This window comes from Leuciscus leuciscus (genome assembly GCF_965113295.1).
Source record: "Leuciscus leuciscus genome assembly, chromosome: 5".
In the NCBI taxonomy this organism is placed as follows: Eukaryota; Metazoa; Chordata; class Actinopteri; order Cypriniformes; family Leuciscidae; genus Leuciscus; species Leuciscus leuciscus.
In genome coordinates, this window is record NC_138729.1 from 30,195,348 (window position 1) to 30,209,009 (window position 13,662).

Below are 13,662 nucleotides of genomic sequence, written 5' to 3' on the forward strand. Positions count from 1 at the left end.
GCTCTGGTTCTTTGAGGGCAAAGTTTGAGCTGTCTGATGGTCCATCCATCCCTGCCACCCTGGCTGTTCAGTTCTTCAGCGAGGGCAGCACTCTGTCTGGTGTAGATATGGAACTAGCTGGCTCCGGTTACCGGCTCTCCCTCAATAAGAAGAGATTCGCCAGTGGTAAGAATGATTTTGGTCTTCACCAAAGCACCAGATACACTATCACAAGAAGATTTTATGATTTGACATCATAATGTTATTATAATAGTTTATATCTCAAGAGTTTTCAGTCAAGAGTCTTTTCAAAGTAGTTTTGTCTTTGAAATGGCAGAGCTGTCAGGAGATAAAATGTCAATATGTGTTTGTTTACATTCACAGGCCGCTATATGGCTGACTGCTGAGATCTGCTCTCAAATGCAGGGAATCTGGAGGTTAATTTCTGTTCATTCATTAATTCTGTCACTGGTTCTCAATGATATTTATGGAGGATTGTTAGAGAGGATGGAAAAAGGGTGAAAGCCTCTCATGCTTCTGTTTCCTCTCTGCGTTCTGAACGATCCAGTTCCAGTGAAGCACCTTTCTGGAGATTCAAGATTTTTATACTACACGCTAACGTAGCACTGAGTATCAAACACTGTGTACAAAGAAAAATAAAAAAAAAAGAAAGAAAGAAGGAGGAATGTCAGGATACTGGCGAATGAAATCATTAATCTTTAATCTTTGATACTTTTTGATCTATTCAGACTTTTATAAAGTCAGAACGGTAGTGTATGTTATTTTGATATGTATAGTTAACAATGTGTAATATGAATTATATGTGTATAAACATAAAGCATATCTAAACAAAAAAGGACAAAAAAAAAACACTGCACTAACAATCTTTCTGGATATTTGTTGAGCATTTCATTGTATTCACAATGTCTGTCAGTCAGTCACAATGACAATGAGGAGAACAAAAGGAGGGAAAAAAACAATGAAAAAGGAGAGACAGGAGAAAATGCCTCAGCAATAGATCACTTCATGCTCACAAGAACGCCTTACTTGTCTAGAATGCCATGGTTTTTTTCATAGCTGAGCATTGCACATTCATCTGCTAAATTCAGATGGTTTTCAGTTCAATTTTTTTTCTTTCAGTTGTTTTTTATTATTATTATGAATGTGCAATGAATTTAGAAACTTTCAAAATTACATTTTTGGATTGTTTTTACAGTTTAGTGCCATTTTCACTTTAACATTGTTAAGAGAACCTACTGGTTAGTTGTGTGTCTTGCTTAACAGCAAAAGGAAACGTATATACACTGACCTCAGTGCCTCTTTACTTAAAATAATTGCATGTTTAAGTTTAAAAGAACACATGTTTTCCCCATTTGTTTTCCTCTTCCTTAATTTTTTAAGTGCCAGTTCAGTTCTTTATGCTTCCTAATGGGATATTGAAGGGAAAACACTGCCTAAACTTTAGCCTTTGTCCTTCAAACAGTTCACTGCAAAGCATGCGCTGTTCCCGTTATAGACATCATCCAAAAGTTTTCTGTAAACTCAGGACTTATAGATGGAATATTTTGAAATCTGAGCAGAAATAATACCAAAATACCCAGCGAAAGAATTCACTGTGAGATTATTCTAATTACAAACACTGACCTGAGTATTTGGAGGGATCCTTGTTGATAAGCAGACCAAAATGTTTTGAATATTAGCATATTAAGATGAATTATGAACGTGCACACTTTTCAGTGTAGATTATTAACAACATACTACCAAATTTTTAGGTAAATGTAATTTGAAGGGACACCGTATATATGTTTTCACCAAATGTGCCATCACGTCTGTTTTTGAGTGTTTTATGTTAATAATCACCTGAACACGTTAGTTTCTTAAAATTGCTTTGAGCAAGTTTGCCAAATACAGATCAAAGCACAATGAGCCAATGGAAGTTACGGGGAAGATTAAATGCGGGTAGTGTCCCAGTTTCCCCACTGCCACGCATTGATTTGAACTCTTTTATCTCTTAAATATTTCATTAGTTTTGTCCCACAGCAGTTCACCATCATCTTAGTAACGTCAAGAGTTTTCTCCATTTAGTCTTTATTTCTCAATTTGAGCTGGAAGCCAGTGGTGAGCATTCACAGTGCTTTAAGGGGGTCTGTCTCCCATACAAGGGCTATTTGCCTTGTCCTCTGTGGAGGACCACGTCTCCAAGGGCTACCCCAATCCCAGCCATAGCAGACACCATTTGTACCTTAAAATGAAAAACACTAAACACTAAATGCCAACAATGAAGGATCTTCATGAATCTGAAAACAATGACGTTCTTTAGACTGACGTCTTGTTTTCACCAGGAACTTTTTACTCTTTGATAGCAGCCTAAGAGTTTTGTGAAGTAACAACGTAAAGATTTTATATTAAAAATTCTCACTGTCTTTGTGTACATTTTACAAAATATTTGTGATTTTAATTCAGTTGTTTTCAGTATGGAATGTGGTGTTGGTGTCAGTACAGAGGCAGAAATCAACTGGTGAACATCCGGGTCAATGTAGCATCCAAATACAATACAATATTGGTTTCTTCAAGTGAATATGAACTAATTGTGTAGTTAGCGAGCTGGTTCTTGCTGCCTCTACTGCCTGTCAATATTCATTGAACATTTAAAAAAAAGTCTCTTTTATTTCTTCCTTTTTATCTCCACATTCAATGGCATATTAAACCATTTGTGTGACTTTTTTTTTTCTCACCTAATGTACATTTTGACAAATATTTCCGCCATGTTTCTCTGCTTTATGACGCTCTGTGTCAGTAATAAATGTGTAATATATAAAGCTATACAAATATAAGAAATACTACAGAAATCGAACTTGTCTGTCTTGTTTTTTGTTTGTTGTATTCAGAAATTATGTTTTCAAAATGTCAGTTCAATTTTCAACCAATAATACCTCCTTTTGTCATGAGTCAAGATAACCTTCATGTTCAAGAAAATTAGTAGCTTACCTTTCATCCGAGTCATTTTAGACAAATGCTGGTCTGTGATGATTGAACTTTTTTTCCTATGTGCACCCTAATTTCTCCAGGTAAAACGGTTGGTTTAAACGGTTTCGCCATTTAATTGAACTTAATTTAAGCCTGAAGTTGAAATCCTAAGTGCACTGTTACAATTTGTACATTTCCCCCAATAAATTTACACATTGACCTCTTTAAAACCTTATGTATATCTGATTACTTTTAGTACTAAATGAATTTTCAGAGCACATACCTATTCTGAAAACTGAGTGCTACAGACACAGATTATAGTACTGATTTATTTCCATGTATTTGTGCATTTTTCATGCACTTGATGGTTGATTTCTAGTTTGGAAAGAGTATGGATGGATTTAACGATAAAGCAATTCAACATTCAGATGTTTACACAGTCATGCTTCTGAACACATCTGCTGCACTTCCAGTGCTCCTTGCAAAGTGAAATAAAACTTACCCACATGTGCTAGCCATTCGGCTTTCTTACACACCTCGTGTGTGTCTTTTATGTGTTTACGTAGCCTATGTGTCAGGGTTGGAGACCCCTTCATGAACCCTTTCGGAAAAGTCCTCTGCACGCTTCACAGTTCCATCTACATCAGACCTGCTTAATCCTGATTACACCACTTGATCTGGATTGAATGCTGTTTAGACACCTGTATAACAATAATTCTCAGTCCTGTGTGTGCGCGCGCGATTGTCCACTCCATTTGTCTATAGCTATTTTTGTGCGTAACAGACAGACTTTTCAGTGACTGTTTCTGCAGGCTACATCTTTACGCCAGTACTTTGGCAACAATGACTAGCCCGGGACACACCAAATCGACGCCAAAGAACTAGCGCTGATGAAAGCCGACTTGCCTGCGTCGGGGGGGGGGAAAGGCTGCACTTGAACCCACCGAGAGATGCGACTGTCAGTGTCAGCTAGAATGCGCGTTCTGCGCCTGCTTGTAAACGAGACAACTGTCTATTTCTGCAGATATTTTCATCTATATTCGTCTTTCAAAAAGGGAAACCTACGGTGGCCCAGTAGTGCACAACACAACGAAATTTAAAAAGCAAACAAAAGTTCACAACACAACGAAATTACGCCACAACACAACGGAAAATGTACAACACAACGGAAATGCTCCCGACCACTAGAGGGCTCTCGGACAATTTTGTTCTACACTGTTCTACCGTGAAAGTGATTCCAACGGTAACGATATTTCCTCTGTATTGTTATCGTTATAGCTAGCGGTGTCATCGACCATAATCTTATAGAATTAGAACGTCCGTGGTGTGAAATGGTCTTAAATCAGGAGACTCGATCGTGATGGTTAATTCAGCGATGGCTTCAAGCCAACTGAACTGGCATCTAAAATGTAAGTTGCTTAATACCATTTTTTGTTTTTGTTTATTTAACTGTTTTATAAAAACAATATCAGGTTAGCAGTCGTGTTGTTGGTCTAAATATCCGGGACAACATCGAAATTAATTTAGTAGGCTACTTAATCTGATGTGGTGGTTACTGAATAATCTGTTTGAGACTTATTCTACAATGATGCAAAATAGGCTCCCTCCACTCTAGATCAACACCAGTCGATCAGTCACTCAAAGTGATATTAAAGATATTAAACTCTACCTGGAAGGTTAAAGAGGAGAGGGTCTTTCGGCTCTTTAGCTAACGTTAACTGATTTCAAATGTTCTTTGGATGTTGTCACAGGCTGTGTTTTTGCAGAGACTCTGTGGGGTAATAGAGTTGAGTTATTAAAGAAGGAGAGAGCAGGAGCAGCATCACTTACGTTTATGCTCCATTACAGAATGACATGGCCTTTTGATCCAACGCCCCCCTCTTCAGTATGAGCAAAACCATCTGAGCAAACACACTAGCTGGACCTTCATAACTTAAAAATGTGTTTGCTTTTCTCCTCCATCTCACACTGTTCCCCTCATTTACTCCTCTTTAATCCTTTGGCTTCTCTTTCTCTCTCTCTCCATCTTTCCATGTTTCCACCCGCACCCATCTACTGACTGTATTCTGTTTATTTTCTTCTCTCCTCCATTCTAAGAACATCTGTCCTCCTGTATCATCTCTTTTCTCTCTTCTTCCTCTTCTAACCACACCTAATATCATTCTTGATCTCCATCCACATCTGCCGGCTCCTCCCTCTCTTCAGCCTTTGGTAGGTCTCCCAAAACAACAGTGCAACGAGGAGCTCGCTTATACCATTTGAAATCCTTCAAATTCTCCAGACACTCATATTTCACCCTCTAGAATCCATATGATGAAAGATGTTTTAATAGAAACCTTGTTTCAGTACCATGTCATCTGTCCAGTGACATCTCTGCAACTCGTAATGCTTTCACTACTAATTCTAGGCTCTGTTGACTCATTGAGGTGATTATTGAAGCCATGGAGCCTCACCGGTGCTGCGATGGCTAATAGACCTTATTCAGAGCAGCGCCATGATGACAGGTATGAAAGCGAGGCTGTGAGAGATAGACTTACTGTTTTCGGTGACGTCCGCTGTAAAAAGCTGTATAAAGCTCCTACATCACTTATAATTTCCCACAGCTCATGTTATCCAGAGTCTTTTGTCTGCAGAAATTTCTTGGAAAGATATTTTTGCAGTGTTTCGTAAATCGTCAGCAGAACAATCCAAAAACACATTAAATAACAGTATAATCTACTGAAGAGATGTATGTCTATCCCTCACAGCCTTGCTTTCTTTCCAAGATGGCGCTGCTGTGAATAAGTTCTATTGAGTCCTCTAGTAAATGAGATGAATCTGGACATGGGAAGAACTGTTGAATTTGATGAGGTTTGCATGTGTTTATTTGGGGCCCAATATTGTTCCCAAAAGTGAGATAAAGCAATCACAGTAGACTTTCAGTATGTGAAATTACTTTAGGCTTCTCTGCAACATATAGATCCTCTGTTGCTCACTAGATATCTATAATTTGTTCGAATTTAAATAGCTGTAAATGTGAGTATTGTATGGGTGTACCTACTACTATGTTTTGGGGACAAATATGTACCCAGAAGTGAGTTAAAGTGCCCCTATAATACTTTTTTTAATATTTCCTTTCATGCAGTGTGAAATATAGCTGTTTGTGAATGTAAAAGGTCTGCAAAGTTTTAATTTTGAAACAAATAAAATGATTGTATCCTAAAAGAAAGAATCCATTCCGTCAGCTACTGATCTTCATTGGTTGCCCACACACAACCTCTACTTTGACCTGCCTTCAATCACTGAAGTTAGCTGAGGCATGGAAGAGTTTGGTTCGTGTTGTCGACATGTCAAGATGCTGTTTTCTGAGCTGCCAAAGCAAATCCTCTTTGCTTGCACTTCCAAAGGACGAGGACTCGGGCTCAAACTGATACAGTAAAACCGACGCCATTGTTACTGTACATATCACTGTGTATCAAGTGCTGATGAAGCCTCCGGAGCTGAAATTCAGATATGGTAATGGGCATACTGACCAATCAGAGGAGAGTAGGCTCCAGAAAGGAGGGGTTTAGAGAGACCGAATCCTTTAACGAGTTTCAGACACTGTGAGAAAAGAGTTGATACCACAATGTATATTATGAGAAAATTTAAGTTTTTTTTTTAACCTTGGATGCATGTAAACCAAAACAAAGTTAGGGACCTTTAAAATAGCATAATAGTGGCACGATAAACGATAAACAAAAGGCGATTTTTGTCATTGTGGCCGTGCCACGCATCATTCTTTTTATATACAGTATGTCCCTGTACGTGGGCAGAGACATGTAATATAAAATTGGTAAATTGCTAACCGCAAGGATCAATTTTTCCTCCATCTTTCAGTCAATGCACTGCAGGCCCAGGGGCAGGGGCTGAGCGGAGAAGGATCACGGGCGCTCCACTCCTATTGGTTGTCTTTCCCTAAAGTCGCTCTTTGCATAAAGTTAAACAGATCTCAACTTTGTCGCGTCGCCAGACACGCCCCATCCGGTCGCCAACGGTCGCCGGAAATCGCCCGCTCCCCATTGAAATGAATGGTATCGCCTTGTCGCTTGTAGTGTGAACGGGGCTTTAGAATTACGGTGTGGGTTAGGGTTAGGGTGAGTCTATGGAATGACCCCATTTAGATTTAACGTAAGTAAAGGGGTGTGTGTGTGTGTGTGTGTGTGTGTGTGTGTGTGTGTGTGAGAGAGAGAGAGAGAGAGAGAGAGAGAGAATAGGTAGAATAGCTTTCAATCTGTTCAAGATTTATTATGATTGATTATTGTTTTCTTCCAGGATTATAAAGTTCATTTGGAACCAAAGTACCAGGTTTATACAATGAGTGCTTTTGATGATGAAATAATCACTGGATTTGACACTGCAAATTTAGTTGCATTAAATCTTTAAAATATATTCCCAGTTTGTTTTGAGACTGATGCAGTTAGATATCTTGTCCTGTATTATGCCTGAATGTTTTAACTCTACACTAAATATAGTGAAATGTGTATACAACAGACATAAAGACATTTGTAGTGGTGCTCTCACTATTTGAAAGGCTCATAAAATAGCTAAAATCATGTCACAACGCAACCATAATGCTGAGAGTGAATGTTTGTTTGACCTGTGCATGTTTGCATACTAAATTTCACTCTCTTTTTTTTTTTTTTTTTTTACAGGCTGACAGATACAATTGTCCATCTACTGCCTGGCTTTTTACTGTGATCATTGTGATTGGTTCCCTTCAGTTACTCAGCAGCAGCATTTGTTTCTCTCCTTGTGTTTATCTCCCCCCTCCTATCCTGTTTTTGCCTCTATGCAATGCATGTTGGTTCAAAATCAGATTGGTGAACGGGCACGTAAAACTGTTCCTCCATACTGAGAAAAAGAGAAATGGTACATGAAAGCTCAGAGCAGTGGAAGGATGGAACAATGGGTGGACAGGAGAAAGCCAGGTTGGAGGGAATGAGAGATGTGAGAGAGAATAGGCTTTCGTGCCTGGTGAGCAGAACCACGTCATGGGCAATTTGTCACAAGGTCGGGGGCCATGATGGAGGATGGCGACATCTTAACTCCCATGGAGCAGCCCCCACAGTGTCTACTATACTATCTGCCAGCCAAAGATGAGGTAATATTGCTTGCACCAGATCACACCAAAAATATCTAGGCTTTGTGTCCTGTATTGCAGAGAATCATTTCTAATCACATAGCATGGCGCTGTGGAATAATTGATTCCAAGTGAGCAACTGCAGCATTCAGTAATATTTTCTAATATTTACTGTCATCCATGGCAACTTTGTATATCAGACTGTAACTGAAACTGCTGCCATTTTCACGTCTCGTGTTACACAATGGACTCCCTCTCTTGTTTAATTTCAAACACAACTGGCAGTATTTTGCGTCTTCATTCTTGATTAGTGGAAATCACTTCAGAGTACTTCAGTGTTAATATTACTGTAATATTGTTGCAGTGTTCATCCTGCTGATTGTTTTGCACAGTGTAATTAACTTTTTTTGTCTTAGCATGTTCTGTCAGCTAAAGTAATATATAAAAAAATATTTATATTGAAATATTTAATGCCAGGCCCGGCGCCATGAGGGGCAAAAGGGGGCATTGCCCCCTTAGTGTCAATTTGTTCCCCCTCTACCCCCGAAACATGATCGATTTTAACCCTTTGATGCGTACAATCACACCAGTATGATTAGAACGTTCAGTGCGTCATGTGATCAACTGCTAAATTCAAATGGGCTTTCGTTCTTTGGTTGACACTGAACCAGAAACAGCGCTTTTGAAATGCTATATCACAACTATTCAGTGTTTTCAACCACATAATGTTTATTTTTAGGTTTCAGACATTTAAATAGACATTTAAATAAAAATAAATAAAAAACATATAGTTTGTTAAATACACACAGAGTCTATGGAAGCGTGTTGTGATGTTATTTCCATCAAGAGGTGCATCCATTTTTGGTGAAGATCTTGTATTGGCAATGCACTCTGTAAAGTCTCCTCCAGCACATTTCAAAGACTTTCAATAAATTTAAGGTCTGGACTCAGAGGTGCCAATTCATGTGTGAAAATTATTTTTCATGCTCCCTCCCAACCATCAAAATTTTAATGAATCTTGGCTTTGTCATCCTGGAATGTGCCATGATGTGTTTTCCTACATGGTTGTTTAAGAAATGAAAAGCTACACACTCCATCAATTAGGGTTAGAAGAACTGTTGCCAAACATATAACATGCTAGAAACATAATAATCACTGCAATAATGATCCAATTATTGGTTGTGGAGGATTTATTTGACAATGGCATGAAGCAACATTCTGCCTCACTGAGATGAAGGGGTGGTCAGAACGAGAGAGATAGGGAGGAAAGGGAGGGAGAGAGTGTGTGTGCAATGGAATCCTATTAAGGCCCCTCTTGTGATTGCAGATGCGCTTTTCCCATTGGAGGACGTGGATGCTCATGCAACCTAGCGTGCGATCAGGATATTGTGCTGCATATGAACCACTGGAAGGAAGAGGGGAGACTAGGTAAATTAGGATGAGAGGAATCTAAAGTAAGCCACAATTGCAAATATTAAAAGATTTAATTTGGTGGCTAATCATTTAAAGCTGAATGAAGAAATGCGTTACCAAGGTTTGTTAATGTTTGTACAATACTGAGACAATGTAGTCTCTATACTAATAATTAATCCAGTGCAGGGTCATATGAAGACGTTCTCTACTTTTGTTTTGTCACTGCATCCAATGCAAATAACTAGCAGCTAGTGAGAATCAAAATGGGACAAATCAAACAAAGACTTACCGGGAGGTTGTCCAAAGCATTCACACTGACAGTATTTGAGCTTTGCGAATGCCAAGATATAATTTAAGCAGACCTATATCCTACACACACACACACACACACACACACACACCAGCACACACATTTGTTATTACCATGCATACTACACACTCCGTGATCACAAAGAGAGCGACAGAGAGAAAGAGGAAATGTTCTCCTCATAAATATTTGGACTCGGCTTAATTGAAAGAGTGTGTCCGGCCCAAAATCTGGGCTGATTTTAAACATTCTTGTGCTGGAATCTATTCTCTTCCTAAATGTGTCTCAGGTGTCTCCTCAAGCTTTGGAAAAAGAATTAAAACAAAGTCTTCAGCATGGGACAGTTCTGACATACTGCTTGATCTTCATGAAGAGTTAGAAGAATTTAGCTCAATACTCACAATTCTTATTTAAAAAAAAACATGATTGAGGTGTAAATGATTTAAAGCTCCAGCTGAATTGTAGTGCGTCTCTAGTTCAGTTCAGTGAGTTGCAATATGCACAATATCACATTTTCTTTCACCATCAGGAGATTCAAACCATACTGGTGTCTTGAGCCAGTATGTGCCAATTTTCACTTGCAAATTTGATTCATATTCCACTCCACGACAACAGGTAAACAATGGACTGTGAACAAGTCTGTAATAAAACATGCCATATGCATATGAGTTCAGTAGTGAGAAATAAAAAAAAAATTTTATACATATACTGTAATTCTTATGTAATTTTCCAATAGTTAAAATATTACAAATGTTTTTGTGAGGTAAATGCGTCATCAAAGTTTAGTGACAGTTTGTGTTTTTAGTGAACTGGATTTTAGTTTAAATTTGCAAGGTCATGCACTGCTCTGAGTAAAACATTGTTTTTATAAATAAATCCATTAGGACTCTGGATGCGGCTTTGAAAAAAGTAAAAGTGATGCAGAATTATTTTGATATTGTTAAAAACAAAGCTTTTTTTATTTCTCTCTATGTTCTGGCCCATTTAAGGAAGCTCCTATTGGAGTGTAATTGCATGATTCCCTTGCAAGAAGAAACTTTTATAGTTCATTGATAAAAAAAGAAAAGAAAGTATTTTCCTCTTGCCATAGACTTTGCTCTTTTGATTTTGGTGATACATTAATGGAATGTTTCACCCAAAAGTGAACATTCTGTGATCTGTGATCATTTACTTTCTTTCTTTTGTGGATCACAATAGAAGATATTTTCAAACATGTCTTTATGGGTTTTAAGTCAGGGGGTCCAGTGTTGTTTTGGACAGCTTTACACTACATAATCAAGTTTGACTGATCTATTTATTCTATAGAAAGGGCAGATAATTTGGTAGTAATTTTTTTTTTTTTTTTTAGAGTTGATAAAAAGTCATTTTAGATTTAGTCTTTGGACCTGCAAATTTCCTTCATGTCTCCTGTCATGCAACAGATTACACATTTCAGTGCTCACGCACCAATATGATGACTGAGTGTTGAAATTTCCAGCATAGCAGTAATGATCTGTTACCTGTTAACTAAGCTTCTGAGCCAATGTCCAAAATAGCTTAACAAAGTTCTTAAAAGATCCTCCAGGCACAGATGAGTGAATATTCCTCAGACAAGTGTCTCAATCCTTCAGCCACCAAACAAAATCAGTGCAGTTCTGGCCAAATGAGACATTACAGCGTTCTAGATCTTTGGAAGAACATAACGGAAAGTAGGAATCAGGGGACAAACCCTCTTGCCGAGCCAAGTGATGCAGTACCTGCTGGTGTTTGTAATTCCATCTCAAACAGCACCCAGAGTCCAAGTGATGCCCCTGTGAATGTTGTCTCTTTGATGCCCAGCCAGCCACCGACCTCTTCAGACAGTCAAGTGTCAGATGGAGACAAAGCTGGTGTCACACTACTGTTCTCTGGAGTCTTCTTGGGCCTGGTTGGCATGACATTCACGGCTATGGGGTGGACAAATTACAATGTCAGTCACAGCTACGAGTGGACACAGCTTCTGGGGCCCGTTCTGCTGTCGGTAGGAGGTGCGTTCGTGCTCATAAGCATCTGCAAGTTCCGAATGCTCTACTGCCTGAACTGCAAACAGAATGATGGGGAGAGAACACCTGAAACGGACCCTCTGCCGCCCCTTTCAGGACCATCGTTTGTCTTTACTAGATTCAATCAGCCCATTACCTTCCACAGGGCCACTGTGGTCCAGTACATCCCACCACCGTACACCTCTGTAGTACCTGACCAAAGTCTTGGCCCTATTAATGGTTTGCATTCCAGTCACCAGCCATTAGCAGTCACAGTGAGCACACCGCCACAGTATTACAACGTGTATCCCTTGGAAAACCCCGGATTTATTTCCGGTGAATACGACAACGCCACAGCAGAGCAAAGGGAAACCAGGTATGATGATGAATACTGATGGTGGTGTACATTGGATTAATTTAGATTTATCTAGATACATCTAGAAACTGTCTTAATATCAGCTCAAGATGATTTTTTTTTAATGACTAGTCACTTTTTGGTTGTAAGTATCTAAGAGATGGGTTTATTAAGCCATATTGTAAAGAACACTAAACACTGAAGACTAAAGAAAATCACTGTAACCAATAATGTACATCAGTTTTGGAATGTAATATCTAGGCTACATTTTAAGAAATTGTATGTGCGACTCTTTAGTTTTATGTGCATGGTACAAACTAATCGGTGAAGTTTTAATAAATCATTCGGCTGTAAGAATTCTGTTAAATTAGCAACTAAATTGAAAAGCTCAGGGGAGAACTGGAGTAACTTTAGTTAACTTAATTACGAAATATAACTAAAAGAGCTGAAATCCCTATCGTAGGCTACATGAGCGTGTAAAAAATATAAAGGATTAAGATTTTTTAAAAAAACGTATTGAACTTAGGCTATAACTTTACATCTGGTTTAATTCGATTTACGATCATGTTAATTGATGTTAAATGACAGGGAGTAGCCTATAGGAATGGAAGTGGGTTAGTTGGGGATGACCTAATTATTTTAAACAAGTAAATGTATTAACCACAAAAAAAATGTTTGCACAAAATTTAAAATGTCTGTTTTCTATTGGTGTTACGATTCTTAAGAAGAAGGAAAAAAAAGGTATCTAAAAGCCGTCACTGGGGCGGTAACATTTCAAAAGGGCGCCTACCATTAAGGTAGCTGTACAATTTTGGTACAAATGTGAACCTTTATATTCATATATAGTAAAAGTACTAATTATCATAATTGCCTGATAGAAATGAGCATTATAGTAAAGTTTTTGGTGTACCTTTTGAACGGGTACTGCTGCCCCAATGACGGCTTATTTAAAACCTTTTTTTCTAACTAGCCTACACACGAAACTGAGTTACAGACGTAAACAAAACACAACACTACACTAACCGGTCTGATCTAAAATATAATGCAACGCATATAGGCTAAAATAACGTAGGCTACACTAAGTAAAACAAAGCAGCTAAGCACCTTTGCGTTATTTTTTTGCACAAAATACTAAGGGCTGGCTGCTGTGGATTATTTGACATTTGCTGGTTTCGTTGCAGGAATCACGGCGTCCCAAAGGAAGAGGAAGAGAGGAAAGCGAGGACAGCAGGGAGCGCTTCTCCTCCACCTGCTTACGAGGAGCTTTTTGGCAATTAGTTGTTACATTATGTTGTAAAAAAAAACAAAAAAACTCTGAGTCTGAATATTATTAACTGTTCATAGGCTATTGTAAAAATGTAAGACATTTAATATAGTGACTGAGGTTTCCATGTTTGAAAAATATAGCTTTCCTTTTACTGCAGTTTCAATGTATACAAATTATTTTCTACACATAATGTGTGCTGTCTTATGATATTGAGCTCACTATAGTGTCCTCTTGGGTTCCTGAGAACTTCATGGCACACGTGAGCGTCCGGTG

The 13,662-nt window shown here is 38.4% G+C and overlaps 3 protein-coding genes across 6 annotated transcripts in view; all 3 read left to right on the forward strand.

Annotated features, from left to right (window-relative positions):
- The window catches only part of fcho2 (FCH and mu domain containing endocytic adaptor 2), a 53,267-nt gene extending 50,434 nt beyond the window's left edge, over window positions 1-2,833 (forward strand). For all 4 annotated transcript variants that reach the window (XM_082169028.1, XM_082169025.1, XM_082169027.1 and 1 more), the window contains 2 exons: window positions 1-165; window positions 364-2,833. In XM_082169028.1, coding sequence (XP_082025154.1) covers window positions 1-165; window positions 364-386 — 188 coding nt within the window. In that variant the 3' untranslated portion in view covers window positions 387-2,833. The remainder of the gene's footprint in view (window positions 166-363) is intronic.
- A 1,393-nt stretch (window positions 2,834-4,226) lies between these two features.
- LOC309498465 (uncharacterized protein) overlaps window positions 4,227-13,662 on the forward strand; it is a 41,960-nt gene continuing 32,524 nt past the window's right edge. Inside the window, exons 1-3 of the mRNA XM_082169225.1 lie at window positions 4,227-4,355; window positions 7,620-8,068; window positions 9,375-9,475. Of these exons, the coding sequence (XP_082025351.1) occupies window positions 7,988-8,068; window positions 9,375-9,475 (182 nt within the window). The 5' untranslated portion in view covers window positions 4,227-4,355; window positions 7,620-7,987. The remainder of the gene's footprint in view (window positions 4,356-7,619; window positions 8,069-9,374; window positions 9,476-13,662) is intronic.
- On the forward strand, window positions 11,323-13,545 carry tmem174 (transmembrane protein 174). Its single transcript, XM_082169224.1, has 2 exons — window positions 11,323-12,143; window positions 13,304-13,545. Exons 1-2 carry the CDS (start codon window positions 11,338-11,340, stop codon window positions 13,398-13,400), a joined length of 903 nt encoding a protein of 300 aa, XP_082025350.1. The 5' UTR covers window positions 11,323-11,337; the 3' UTR covers window positions 13,401-13,545.